The sequence below is a fragment of the Erinaceus europaeus genome, chromosome 2 (assembly GCF_950295315.1).
Source record: "Erinaceus europaeus chromosome 2, mEriEur2.1, whole genome shotgun sequence".
NCBI lineage: Eukaryota > Metazoa > Chordata > Mammalia > Eulipotyphla > Erinaceidae > Erinaceus > Erinaceus europaeus.
Genome location: NC_080163.1, coordinates 129,794,440 through 129,809,914, shown reverse-complemented (window position 1 = coordinate 129,809,914; position 15,475 = coordinate 129,794,440). Strand labels below are relative to the sequence as shown.

General features: G+C 39.5%; 1 protein-coding gene across 5 annotated transcripts in view; it reads right to left on the bottom strand.

The window, feature by feature from the left end:
* ADAMTS18 (ADAM metallopeptidase with thrombospondin type 1 motif 18) overlaps nucleotides 1–15,475 on the bottom strand; it is a 213,898-nt gene that overhangs the window by 112,929 nt on the left and 85,494 nt on the right. For all 5 annotated transcript variants that reach the window (XR_009548253.1, XM_060185133.1, XM_007516646.2 and 2 more), the window contains exons 9-10: nucleotides 7,018–7,155; nucleotides 5,476–5,629 (exon numbers count right to left, since the gene is read on the bottom strand). Coding sequence is in view for 4 of the 5 variants with exons in the window: in XM_060185133.1 (XP_060041116.1) it covers nucleotides 5,476–5,629; nucleotides 7,018–7,155 (292 nt within the window). In the remaining variant the exon portion in view is untranslated. The remainder of the gene's footprint in view (nucleotides 1–5,475; nucleotides 5,630–7,017; nucleotides 7,156–15,475) is intronic.

The following is a 15,475-nucleotide window of genomic DNA, read 5'->3' as shown; positions in this document are numbered from 1 at the left end:
GCCCACAGGAGCCGGCTCTCCACCTCATGGCAGGGCACTGGACGCGTGATCCCTCCACGCTACTCAGCCACTGCGAGCAGGACAGCAGACATGGCAGGGCCATGGGGCAGGGCCGCGGCGGCCTATCATGGCCGCCACCCCTGGGCACCTCGGCCCGCGACTTCTGCATGGCTGGCCCGCCCGCCCATGTGCTATGAATTCTATACAGATCCCGGACCTCCCAGACCCCCCAGGCTCCCTGCCGAAACTGGGCATCCTGGCCGAGATCTCCAGCTCCGGTCTGAAGGCAGACAAGCTGGAGTACACAGAGATTTGTGCAGAGATTGCAACCTGCAATTTCTAGAAGTGGAGTTGCGCGGTAGGCCACCTCCGGATGGTGACCCCCCCCAACAACTAAGACAGTACACATCTAAATTCGTGTTTAAAATGACATGTCTTCATAACAAAGGTTTCTCTCCTTGTGTATTAATGACCATGTTTATGTGTGTGTTTAAAGTTTGGTAAACAGTAACTTTAAGGCTAAATTCTTACTAGACAAAGTTAAATGAAAAAGGTTTTCGACGTAATTCTCATAAAGATAAAATTAACTTTCATTTAAAGTCTGAGGTAAAAATTAGTTAACAATCAATATATTTTAACTAAGTTGGTCTAAACAAGACCTGCGCACACCTAGGGTGTGTCTCCATCTTGAATGGGTGTAACAAAAGGTTAAATAGACTTGTTGATCTGTAAAACTCTCGATTACCTTCTCTATTAGAAATGGTAGATTGCACAATGGCTATGCTAATTATTCTCATGCCTGAGGTTTTCTTTCCTGCACACACCTAGGGTGTGTCTCCATCTTGAATGAGTATAACAAAAGGTTAAAAAGACGTTGTTGATATGTAAAAGTCTCAAATTCCTTCTCTATTAGAAACATTAGATTGCGCTATGGTTATGCTAATAACAAGTTTTGTTTCATAGTAAGTAAATTGCAGCCAGCTGCCTTTGGAACTCTAGGCCGTTCCCTGCTCCCATGCAAATGTCTGTTGAGACAAGTACACCCCCCAGAGGCAGAAAATGTTTTTTTTTAAGCTGATAAAGTTTTGCCCACAGAGGCAAAAAAATGGCCCCCTCAAGCCTTCCCTTGGCAGCACAATGGTTCTTGTTACTTGCTTACATGTTTCTCCATGTTTGTGCCAGTTTCTTTTTTTAAAAAATGCCTGTACGATATAGGTTTCTGTTCACCCCACACCCCTGATACTGTGGTCATCTAGTTAAAAAGAAAAGGGGGAATTGTTGTATGCTCTCCTCCTGCCAAGAAAATTGGTTCAGTCCTGCTACTTTTCGCGGGCCCACTTGTCCCTGCCCCAAGGAACCCCGAGAGAGTTCCAGAGTCCCAGAGTTCGAGAGTGCTTGGCGCCGCTGCAGGGGAAGGAGGCAAGAGAGTTCTGTTTGGTGATTAGTTTGGGTTAGTTTATGAATCATTGTTCCTGAATAAAGAAATACAGCTTCCCTGCCCAGCCGTATGTCTCTGGTCGTCTCTGTTACCTGCCCGTGAAGCTAGCCCGGCCTGCTGGAGCCTCTGAATTTTAACAACATTGCCCTCCAAACATCTGTTAACTGCATGATATGAAAGAGTGTTGATACCTTTAGGCACCTTTAGGAACCTCAATTATAATCTTGGAACCTTTTATTTCTTATGTTTTTATTTCTTTTGTTTTTGTTTTGGGTTATTGCTGGGGCTTGGTGCCTACACTACAAATCCACTGCTCCTGGAAGCCATCTTTTTCCATTGTTATTGCTGCTGCTATTGCTGCTATTGTTATTGGATAGGACAGAGAGAAACAGAGAGGAGGTGAAGACTGGGGGGGGAGGGAGTAGAAAGATATAAACCTGCAGACCTGCTTCACTGCTTATGAAGTGACTCCCCCTCCTCCCGCAGGTGCTGGGGGTTCGAACTGGGATCCTTGTGTTGGTCCTTGCACTTCATACTATGTGCACTTAATCTGGTGTGCCACTACCTACCCCACCCCACCCTTTTTTAACCAGAGCAGTGTTCAGTTCTGGTTTATGGTGGTGTGTGGGGGATTGAACCTGGGATTTCAGAGCCTCAGGCATGAGAGCCTCTTTGCATAGCCATTATGCTATCTACCCCTGCCAGGAAGCTTTCATCCTAAGAAGACCAAACTCATTAGTAAATGCTTCATCAACATTTGACTACTGTATGAACAAGCTGTTGAATCTTTTCAAAATGAAGTGAGCAGGAGACAAAATTAGCAGACAAACCTTTTTAGTTAAGTAAATGAATTCATTAAGTGAATGCCAAAAGTGCCATCCTAACAAGCGATTAAAAATGGTTGTGAACTTATTAATTTATACACATAACATGCCAGTATTTGCCAAAGTGAGGTTCATGTATCAAAGTGAGGTTCTGTATGGCATTATGGATAAACATTTCTGATAGCTATACATTTAAATCGAATTAGGAAAAACGGAAATCCCATATCAAAGCTGTGATTTAGAAGTTATTTCTTAGAATTGGGTGTATGTTTTTCAAGTGGGTTGATTTCTGAAAATACAGTAACTGAACTGCAATGTGATTGTTAATGCTGACATTCTGAAATTGAGGAAGCACTGGTTTGAGTCAACAGGGAGAAGGAAGCTTAACATTAAAGTAGGGAATGTATTCTGTTTAGCTTCTGACATTGAAAAATTGTGTGACTTTGGACAAAACTGATACTTTCTTTAGAATTCAGGTAAAATGTGGTTGTGTTCTTACTTCAAAGGTTTCTGGATTTCTGTTTTAGATGAGAAAAAGTACAGCTAGTTTCTAAATAGAAAGCCTTATGTGGAACAGAGGTAGATTTTGCACTACTAAGACTGATGTTGGCTCTTACTGATAACTGTAATGGTGGTGGTGGTATTAGGTGGTGGTGAGGAAGAAGAAGTGAGAAAAAGAGAGGAATAAGAGAAGAGCAGGAATGGGGAGAAAGAGGCTTGCTAAACCTTCAATATTCCCATACATACAGGTATGTAGGAATATTTCTCTTTTGATGCTAAAAGTAAATCAACTTAAAAAGTATCTTGCTGGGAGTCTGGCGGTAGCACAGCAGGTTAAGTGCACGTGGTGCAAAGTGCAAGAACCAGAGTAAGGATCCCAGTTCAAGCCATCAACTCCCCACCTGCAAGGGAGTCGCTTCACAGGCGGTGAAGCAGGTCTGCAGGTGTCTATCTTTCTCTTCCCTTCTCTGTCTTCTCCTGCTCTCTCCATCTTTCCTATCCAACAACAATGACATCATCAACAACAACAACAACTACAACAATAAAACAACAAGAGCAACAAAAGTGAAAATAAATAAATTTTTTAAAAAAAACTTAAAAAATGATCTTGCTTTGGGGAAAACTTCATAAACAATGAAGTAGTGCTACAGGTGTTTTCCTCTCCCCTTTCCTCTCAATTTCTGTCTCTATTTAAAAAATTCTGCTTTAGCGCTAGGAATGCAGCAAATAGGTTATGCAAAAACAAACAAACAAAAACAAACTTTCATGCTTGAAGCTCTAAATCTCTAGGTTCAATTCTTAGCACCCTTTAAGGCAGATTTGAGAAGTGCTCCGGTTAAAAATTTCACTGCATACATAAGTAAACTCCAAATGAATCAAGGACTTGGATGGTAGACAAGAAACTTTCAAATATTTGGAGGAATATGTTGGGAGAACTCTTTCCCATCTAATGTTATAGGTTATCTTCAATAACTCAAGTCCAATTGCAAGGAAAACAAAAATAAACTAATGGGACTATATCCAATTGAAAAGCTTCTGAACAGCAAAATAAATCACCACCAAAGCAAAGACTCCTTAGAGAATGAGAGTAAATCTTAATAAGCCACACATCAGACAAAAGGTTAATAACCAAAATATATAAAGAAATCGCCAAAATCCCATCAAAAGTTGAGAGAGAATACAGATATTCACAAAAGAAGAGATCCAAAAGGCCAACAGATGTATAAAAAAATATTCCAAGTCACTGACTGTCAGTGAAACGCAAATGAATAAACAATGAGATATTTCACTCCTATGAGAATGTTATACATCGGGAGTCGGGCGGTAGCACAGCGGGTTAAGCACACGTGGCGCAAGGCACAAGGAACCGCATAGGGATCCTGGTTCGAGCCCCGGCTCCCCACCTGTAGGGGAGTCACTTCACAGGCGTCACAGGCGTGAAGCAGGTTTGCAGGTGTCAATCTTTCTATCCCCCTCCGTCTTCCCCCCTCTCGATTTCTCTCTGTCATATCCAACAATGACTACCTCAATAACAATAACAAAAACAGTAAGTACAACAATAAAACAACAAGGGCAACAAAAGGGAATAAATAAATATTTTAAAAAAAGAATGTTATACATCAATGTAGGTGTCCAACAAGAGATGAGTGGCTTGGAAAGTTGTGGTATGTATACACAATGGAATACTACTCAGCTGTTAAAAATGATGAATTCACCTTCACCTCACCTTCAATGGAACTTGAAGGAATCATGTTAAGTGAGATAAGTCAGAAAGAGAATAATGAATATTGGATGATCCCAGTGATAGAGAGAAGGTGAGAAATAAGAACAGAAACACAAAGCAGGACTTGGACTGTGTACTGCACTAAATCAAAGACTCCAGGTGGGGTTGGGGGTCTTTCAGGTCGTGGTTAATAATGGTGGAAGACTACCTAGACAGGGGGTGAGAGTGTTTTGCAGGAAATTGAAAAAATTTACACACATATCAATCACTGTATTTACTGTAAGCCATTAACCACCCCCCCCACAATAAAAACAAAAGTCTAAAAAAAAAAAGAAAGTCAGTTCAAAGCAGTGAAGCCTGACAATGATAAATTTAATCCTGTTTTCCAGTGATACTGTGATTTCCAGTGATATAATTCCTGTCCAGCTGGGACATTACTTCCTCATTTATCCATCCTGGGCTTTTGTTTATCCCATCTAGCTTTCTCACACTATTGAATGAAACACTTATCCCCAGAAATCCTATGAGATGACTCAAGCTGCTCCTGGAAGATTTACATTGAAAAGCTGGCTGCCAACAATAGCATTCAGGCACTGTGAAGAGCATGTGCAAGTATTTAGCTGTGGTGATGGTACTGGACATACTACAGTAAAAGAGAACACGAACACAACAATGACACAATGACAAGCAGGTAAAAGCCATTGTACTCAGATTTACTACTTGTGAGAAAGTCTTTGTCTATAGGGGAGGAATGTTCATGCAAGAAAAGCAGTCAGGTGGTATTTAAACCAGACATGGTCTAGAGGGATAAGCCTGCAGAATTCATAGACAATAAAATTGCCACTTAATTATCATGCCAAACAAATGACATTGAGAGTTAACCCAGACTCTAACCTTTGGCCTAAGCAAACCAAATGTTTACATTTCTGTGAGGTACATGGACACGCTGTGGAATCTTAATGTAAGTTTGAAATCACAAGCCCACGTACCTTTACAAAGTCAAAGGTGCAGAGCTTGGCTTTTGCTCCAAATTGCCACTTGCACTGTGTGTCCGCATCATAAATCTGTCCTGGGAGTTTGTCCGGATATTTATACTGTCCTGTTTGCTTGGGCTCATCCACCAGACACCCAGCCTGAGGTGTACTGCAGTGATAAAATGTACTTATTAATTCCTGTATTTATCAGTGATCGGTCCACATACAACAACACATCCTGAATGCATTTACCAAAAAAGACATTTAGCATGGCTGAAGAAATAAGTAAATGCTTAAAATCAACTAAATATTTACTCCAATAAACCTCTGTCCTGTCTAAAAGGATGGAATCTCCACAGTTACCAATGCCCTTACATAGCACTGGAAGGAAAGCTATTCTGGCCTGCTGGAGATAAGAAAGGTCAGCATATTTGAAACCTTTCCCCAACAGTCTTTATTAAACCACAGCCAACAAATAGTGACTGAGCATTATGTTAAGCACTATAGATACAAAATAAACCAGGCAGAAATCTTGCCTGGCTTTGTGGAGTTGAAAGTCATGCTATTACTATAAAGTCCTTACAGATAATAAGGCCATAATTAAAGATGTTTTAAACTCAAATAATTCTATTATTTCAAGCCCCTACTCATAGACTAGAAGTAGTATGATATTTGTTTCTATAAAAGAACTCATCAGTTACAAAAAGTCTGTCCAAGCTTGGGACATCACTTGGTCTGTCATATTTCTATTTAACCCACCAAGCTGAGTCTACTATTTATTCTGTGAACATAGTATGCAGTGATGTGGCTAAATAAATAAATGTATCAAGCCAGTGAGATAGCTCATTTGATAAGATGACCACTTTGCCATGTGCACAACTCAGGTAGAGCCTAGTCTCCATTACACTAGGGAAGACTTACCTCTGTGGTAAGTCACTGTGGACTGTCTCTTACTGTATGTCTCTCCCTTTTTCTCTCTCTCTCTCTTTCCCTCCTCCCCTCCCTTTCTATTTCCACTTCCTCTCAATTTCTCTCTGTTGCTATTCTATCAAAAACAAAAAACAAAAAGAAAAAGAAAGAAAGAGGGGAAAGAAGGAAAAAAACGGTCACCAGGACTGCTGGATTTGTCATGCAGGCATTGAGCTCCAGCAATAATCCTGGTGGCAATTTTAGTCACAATAGAATTATAACATATCTAGCAGGTTTTGAGAGCCAAAGGAGAGGTAGGAGCACAGATCTAATTCAAATCCGTTTGCAACTTAATGAGCTATTATAGGTCCTTAAATAACTTGGTTATCTTAAAAAAAAATCTCAACTCTAGAATGAGGATAATAATAGAATTGCTGTGAGCACTGAATGAGTGAATGAATATCTATCTCTATATACCTAGAGTTGTGATATTAGATGACAATATCATCGGCATTAACATGGGAATTTATAAACTTTCCTGCTCATTGAATTACCAAACATTTCCACTTAGTAGTTTCTTTCACAACAACTGGAGTTTTCTCTATCAACTTAATATGCCTGGAAATACCTCTAGATTTTCCATCTTACCTAAGAAATTTCTGGAGGTCTTGACGGCTACATGAGGACCAGGAAAACAGCCCATTGTTTCCCATGAGTGTGGGAGACATGATGCTACCTTCAACCTTCCCACAGGGATTACCCTCACCATCGTGAACCATGCCAAAGCTGGAACAGAAGAAAAAGAAATAAAATGGTTTCTGTCAGTCCATTTCCCAAATTATAACCAGAGAAAAGAAAAGTGCATTGAAGATAAATAAGCTCAAGTGAGAAGACAGGGTTACTGAAATTATATATATATAAAAGACAAAACTGAATTCCTATATGAAATAATGTAAAATTCACTCAGGAGATTTTAAAGAATGCTCAGGACTGAGCTAGGGAGACAGCTGAGAGACAGAAAACAGGACTTGCATCACCAAATCCCTGGAATTGCAAATGCCAAAGCTGAGTGGTGTTCTGGTGTTTCTCTCTTTAATAAACAAATCACTTTTTAAAGTTTGAAACTTTGTTCTTCAAGAAAAAGCTCAGAAATGTCATATTATGTCCTGGTCACAAAATCAAAGGTTGATAGACTATATATTTTAAGGGTTAAAAATAAAATTTGGACTGATCCAGCTTTCTAGTCCTATTCCTAATTCTGACACTCTCTCCCCAGATAATACCTTTAGCCTACCTGTATGTTAGCTGTCAGGCTCAGGCAAAAATGAGTAAAGTCATGGGCCCTTTGGAAGAAAGCTAAAGTAGACTTCCTAGCTTTTTCCAAAATGGAGAACCCAAATATCATCTGCTCTATTCTTACCTTTAGGTTCCTGATTATTAAAAAAAAAAAAATGTTCTGCTTTATATCTTAATGCTTTTTCTGCCACCAACTTGCAGATGCTACCATGAGACCAACCTAATTTCCCTGGGAAGATGATCTCACCAATGTGTCCTAGAACCCCACCTTCCCAGAGCCCTACCCCACTAGGGAAAGACAGAAACAGCATGGGGGTATGGATCAACCTGTCAATGCCCATGTCCAGTAGAGAAGCTATTACAGAAGCCAGACCTCCGACCTATTGCACCCCATAAAGATCTTTGGTTCATACTCCTAGAGGGATAAATAATAGGAAAGCTTCCAATGGAGGCAACAGGATGTGGAACTCTGATGGTGGGAATTGTATGGAATTGTACCCTTCATCCCCGACAAATAATTTGATTATAGCAATAACTGTCTATTGCCTTCTTAAACCATAAGACATCAGGAACCTCCCACTTCCTCTATAGAGCCTATTATTTCCCTAGTCCTGGAACCTCTAGGGTGGAGCTCACTTTCCTACATGCTTCTCTCAATTCATACCAACTGACACTGCATCTGCTGACCCCAACCTAATCAACAGGAGTACCACCTGGGCATGCTTCACCCCTCTTATCCCACAATCTTGTCAGTCATTATGAAATCACTAATACTAATTTTAAAAAATGATTTACAAACTACACTGAAGAGATGTAAAAGTTAATTTTTTTTTTTTCTTTTCCCTTTTTCACTTGTCCCACTAGAGTTTTATCTGGGGCTCACAGTTTCCTAGAAGGGGGGTGGTGGTCCTTTTTCTATTTTCGTTTCCTCTTTCTTTCTTCCTTCCTCTCTTTCTTTCTTTCTTTTTTTTTCCTCTCTCTCTCTTTATATGACCATCATACTATCTCCCTCACCCCCACAGGTGGGGGAGGGGAGAAAAATGAGAGCCATTGGTGGCACTGCTTCACTGCTTATGAAGTTTCCCTGTGTAGGTGGGAAGCAGGAACTCAAGCCTGGGTCCTGGTGCATGGTGCTATGAGTGCTCACCACTCAGCTTTTAATTTCAAATCCCAAAATTCATTTCTTGCCATAATTCATAACCCTAGGATAAATGGTTGAGAGTAAACTGACTCTAAGTTTTTATTAACTATTCATTTATATAAGGCCAGTATGACATGCAAATTCTAATAAACATTAATTTATTAACTGACATCGTGAATGCTGATTAGAACTAAACACTCGTTGGCTGAACAAGTTGTGGTATATATGCAATGGAATACTGCTCAGTTATTAAAAATGGTGAATTAACCTTCTTCACCTCATCTTGGATGGAGCTTGAAGAAACTGTGATAAGTGAGTTAAGTCAGAAAGAGAAGGATGAATGTTGGATGATCTCTCTACACAGAAGTTGAAAAATAAGGACAGAAGGAAAAACACAAAGCAGAACTTAGACTGTGCTTGGTGTATTGCACCAAAGTAAAAGACTCTAGGGTGGGGGGGAGGGTTCAGGTCCTGGAACATGATGGCAGAGGAAGACCTAGTAGGTATTGAATGGAAATGTGGAAAACTGAGAAATGTTATACATATACAAATTACTGTATTTTTCTGTAAATTATTAATCCCCCAACAAAGAAGATAAATATATAAACAAATAAATATTTAAAAATAAACCTAAAAAAGAACTAAACACACTCATAATCATAAACATTTTTTTAAAGTATGGTTGAAGCTATCTGTTAAATACGTGGAAGGATATATCTCTCCCTCTCTTTGTGGAGCCTGAGTCTCACACATGAGCAATTTTACTAATCTGACCAACTTATTCTTTCAGAGACAGGGAAGGAGAGACACTATATAACCAGGAGACTGCTTCTTGGGATTGTGGCACTCTCCTGTGGTGTGAGGGTTTGAAGCTGGACTGCCCACATAGCAAAGCACACACCCAAAACAAGTGAGATCTGTCTCTGCTCTGAAGGGATTTTTTTCAGTGCAGCATTTTTATGGCTTGGTGTATCCCATTACACTATAGAAAGTTCTAGTCATTTCAGAGTAAAAATATTTGTTGATGCCTCATTTTTTAGATATTGTGTGTCTTACATTTAAATGATTCCCAATTGTCAGGCAGCTAGAATTAATGGGACATTAATGTATATAACACACACAACACAACACAACATAACAAAACACACCATTTATTTTAGACTCCATTACAGTAGGGAATAGGATAATAAGCTACTTTGGTCACAGATTAAAAAACAAAATCACCACATTAAAAAAAAAAAAAACCTTTGTGAGTTTTCTGTGGAGACAAGGGTAGAGGGACATGAAGTTTTTGTCAATTTTGTTTGTTAATTTATATGGAGCCTAACTTGATGATTTAAAATGATAAAGTTTTGCTTCTTAAGAATACATCTGGGCTGGGCAAATAGTATAATGGTTATGCCAAAGACTTTCATGCCTCTAGCTCTGAGGTCCCAGGCTCAGTCTCCTGCACCACCATAAGCTAGAGCTGAGCAGTGCTCTGGCTCGCTCGCTCTCTCTGAGAAAGTAAACATACATTTTTACTTTGGTGCAATACACCAACTCCAGTCCAAGCTCTGCTGATCTTGTATTGCACCAAAATAAAAGATTCTGGCATGGGTGGGGTTAGAGTTCAGGTCCTGGAACAGAATGGCAGAGGACTTAGTGGGAGTTGCACTGTTGTGTGGGAAACTGATGTTATGCACATACAAACTATTGTGCTTACTGTAAACTATAAAACATTAATCCCCCAATAAATAAATTAAAAACAAGGAAAAATGAATTCTGTGTATTATCAAAGTTAATAAAGGCAAAATAACATTTTGACAAAGTGTTATTGGCATCATTACAAAGCAATAACAAAGATTACTATGCATTTTATCTTAATAAAAGGTAATTAAAAATAAGTAAATACATTTTTTAAAAAGGTAGTTATGATCCCTATGGAAATAAAGATGCTATCATATAAAGGAAGCTTATATTAAACAATTATAACCATTGATGTGATTTTGCTGTGACCCATGTCTATAATGGAGCCACTTTCCCAGCCTTCCTTCCCTTTTGACAGGGAGACCAACCAGGAAGGCAGCACAGTCAGGTACAGACAGCACTGAATGTATTGTCAAGCCACAGATCCAAAGTCTGGTATTTACTGTTCTCCATATATATATATGCTCAAGGGAAAACACTTGCTCACATCATGCCACTCTGCCCAATTCAGTTCTAGTCTGGCAACTAAATGGGTTTGTTTGTGGGACACCCTTCCTAAATGTATCTGTAGAACCAGAGACTTCAAGAAATATGCACAAAACACTGGTGAAAGGTGAAAGGGTCCTAGATGTGAAGATGCTGGGAAGACATTGAAGTTTTAACTCAGACAGGGAAAGGTAATTAACACTATACTGGTGCCCTATGGTGGTAGGAAAATCATGACTGAAATTAAAAAAATATATACATGTATATTTTTAGACAGAGATAGAGAGGCTAAGAGTGAAAGAGACCACAACATCTGAAGCTTCCTTCTATACTGTGGGGGTTGGGCTTGAACCTGGGTTGCTACATGGCAAAGCAGCACACTAACAAAATGAGCCATGCTGGCCCATCATAAAATTTTGATTTTAAAAAATGTTAATGTTCTTTGAGGCCAGACTCCATAAATCTAATACTGACTTGGTAGAAATTGCCTCACTCTCCAAAGGGAGGCTGGATCATCCTACTCTGCCACTTAGGGAAGACTGGTCCTGAAATGAATGTAGCCTAGAATGTTAACAGCTGTGACCATGGACTATGAGCACAGACTGACAGGGATTCAGAGGTCACATAGGCTCCTGTGCTAAAAAATATATATATATATATATATATATATATATGTATATATATATATATATATATATATATATATATATATATATATATATATCCATATCCCCTGGATCAGACTTATGTGGTAAACATTTAACTGTATGTATATATTTTCTTTAAATTTGGGAGCTGCTCTCTATCCTAGACCAGCTTTATAGCCCTATTATCAACTCTAACACCATCTTCCCAGACAATAATTGTAGTCCACCTCCATGTTAGCTATCAAGATCAAGCAAAAATTATTAAAGTCACTGGCCCCTAGGAACATACCTTAGACTTCCTAGATTCTTTCCCTAAGATCCCTATTCTTATCTGCTCTATTCCTACTTTTTGGCTTTTGTTTATTAAGCATTTTATTCTGCTTTTTTATCTTATTTTCTTTCAGTCACCAAGTGGCATATACTACTATGATTCCATTCTGAACTCCATGGGCAGACAACCTCACCAATGTGCCCTAGGACCTTACCTCTTCAGAACCCTACCCAAGTAAGGAAAGATAGAAACAGGATGGACTGACCCATGTCCAGCAGAGAAGGTATTAGAGAAGCCAGAACTTCTACTTTCTGTACTCCATAAAGAATTTTGGTCCATAACCCCAGAGGGGGAGAAATTCTATGGGAAGACGGCAAGAGGACTCTGAACTCCAATTCCATCAGGTCCAGAGAGAGAAGAGGAAAAAGGAAAGGAAGAACACTCAGAAGTAGTAGTAGGTGTAGGCATGACTTAGAAAGGAAGAATGCAAGACCACTGAAAAAAATGGGCAAATATACAAAATCTAGATAGATAGGTACAGCAATAATAGCTAACCCATTTCTGTGACCTTGGGAGAACTGTTGCAGTTTCTAACGAAGGGAATGGGACACAGAACTCTGATGTTGGGAAAGGTATGGAATTATACTCCTGTTATCTTATAGTTTTGTAAATCAATATTAAATTACTAATACAAAAGAAAAAAATTCAAATCTTCTTGGATTTAACAACACTTTAAAAGAGAATTTTCAATTTCTTTAGCACATAGTCATCAAAATTTCATGAATTCTCTGTTTCAAAATGGAATTCTAAGAACTATAAGCTAGAGGAATTGGTAGAATAAAAGACTTGTATGTTTGAGGCCCCAGATTCTGAACTGCAAAAAGCCAGAGTTGAACAGAGCAACTTCAAATTTTAATCCAACAAGACCATTCTATCTAGAATTTGAGTATGTATTCTAGTTTACATCTGTTCTCCAACCCCCCCCCACACACACACACACATGTCTCTCTTCATTCCCTGCATCCTGTGGAGAGCTTTCCTCAGCTAAAACGCTGGGTTTGGTGCTAGTAACTTCAATTCATTAATAAAGAAAATGATTATGTTTTTAATGGCTTCTATTTTGAAAAAGCATGACCTGTTATTTTGAATGTCACACTACTAGAATAAATTTAGACACATGTCAGGCATTCATAGATATGTTATTTCCTGCTCTGAACAAAGAGTTTTTTATGCCAACTGGGCATTTTTGTACCTCCATTCATAGCAAAATAAGTTCATTCATATTTTGCTGAGTGGCTGCTATTGTGCTTGAAAAAACAATGCTTGAAGAAAAAGCCCTTATAGACTAACAAAAGAACTCATGATTCAATTTTCCTGAAGATAACACATTTAGTGTATAAGAGAAATTAGCATCAAAATATCAAAGAATAAATTATACTTGTAGAACAGATTTATTTTTCTTGGAATTTTAAGAACTAATTCAAAAATTAATTGAATTCTCTGAAAATAAGCACACAAGGGGCCTGACAGTGGCATACCTGGCTAAGTGCTCACATTACAGTTCACAAGTGTCCAGATTCAAGCCCCTGGTACCTACCTACAGGGAGAAAGCTTCACTTCCCTCAGTCACTCCAAAGCTAACCTTATCAAAGCAAGGACTGCAAAAGCTGAATAAGGGTAAGAGACTAGCATACTTTAATGATGACTCTTTAGTCACTATCAGGCCACCCCATCATCTGGGGCTCTAGTCTGGGCATCCTGAGATTCCCAGACAGACATGATGGGCCTAGATCTCCAATAGATCCCTCTCTCCATTGTTACCGGTCATCTCTATCAGGATCAATGCAATAACCCCCTTTGTGGGCTCACATAGGACCTTGCCCTCAACCTGGATCAACAATGGTAGAGAATGTTCTATCCTCCAAAGGGAGGCTGGACAACATACTCTATGATACACCTGAGGAAGATGGGTTGATACTGGAGCAGCATGGAAATGTTCCTACTCATGACCACAGAATGTGAGCTCAGATCTAGAGGGATGTAGAGGCCACACAGGCTCCTAAGCTAATTATGGGACCCAGATCACATCAAATTGATGGGGTTTACAGTAATATTTATACCCGTTTCCCATATTAGGGAGCTACTCTCTTCCCTGATCCAGCTTTCTGGTCCTTTTCCCAACTATGACATCATCTCCCCAGACAATAATTAGGATTCACCTGCATATCAGATTTCAGGCTCAGGCAAAAAAAAAAAAAACAATAAAAAAAACCACTAGTATAGCTACAGGCCCTTTGAAATATAACTAAAATATGCCTACTAGCTATCTACAAAATGGAGGACTCCCCAATGCTTCACCTGCACTATTATAGCCATTAGGTCCATAACATTAGGTCCATAATTGTCCAACAGTTTGTTTGGCTTTATATATTAACTCTTTTTTCAGTCACCAGGTTCTAGATGCTAGCAGGATATGACCAGACTTCCCTGGACAGACAACTGCACCAATGTGCTTTGGAGCTCCCCTTCCCCAGAGCCCTTCCCCACTAGGGAAAGAGACAGACAGAATGGGAGTATGGATCAACCAGTCAACGTCCATGTTCAGCGGGGAAGCAATTACAGAAGCCAGACCTTCAACCTTCTGCATCCCACAATGATCTTGGGTCCATACTCACAGAGGGTTAAAGAGTAGGAAAGCTATCAGGGGAGGGGTTAGTATATGGAGGTCTGGTGGTGGGAATTGTGTGGAGTTGTACCCCTTTTATCCTATGGTTTTGTCAATGTTTTCTTTTTATTATTATTTTTTTATTTTGTCAGTAGTTTAATACATGGCTTATTATTATTTTTAAAGATTTATTTTATTTATTTATTTATTTATTTTTATTTTTTTTTCTTTTTTATTTAAGAAAGGATTAATTAACAAAACCATAGGGTAGGAGGGGTACAACCCCACACAATTCCCACCGCCCAATCTCCATATCCCACCCCCTCCCCCGATAGTTTTCCCATTCTCTATCCCTCTGGGAGCATGGACCCAGGGTCATTGTGGGTTGCAGAAGGTAGAAGGTCTGGCTTCTGTAATTGCTTCCCTGCTGAACATGGGCGTTGACTGGTCGGTCCATACTCCCAGTCTGCCTCTCTCTTTCCCTAGTAGGGTGGGTCTCTGGGGAAGCGGAGCTCCAGGACACATTGGTGGGGTCTTCAATCCAGGGAAGTCTGGCCGGCATCCTGATGACACCTGGAACCTGGTGACTGAAAAGAGAGTTAACATACAAAGCCAAACAAATTGTTGAGCAATCATGGACCCAAAGCTTGGAAAAGTGGAGAGGAAGTATTAGGGAGGTACTCACTGCAAACTCTAGTGTACTTCTGCTTTCTTACTTTGGTGCCATACTCCAAACTCAGTCAATTTCTGCTTTGCGTTTCTACTTCTTTTTTTTTTTTTTTTTACATGCATAACATTCCCCAGATTCCCATTTAACAATACAACCCCCACTATTTCATTCATCATTTTTCATGGACCTGTATTCTCCCCACCCACCCACCCACCCCAGAGAAAGAGAGCACTTGCAGTAC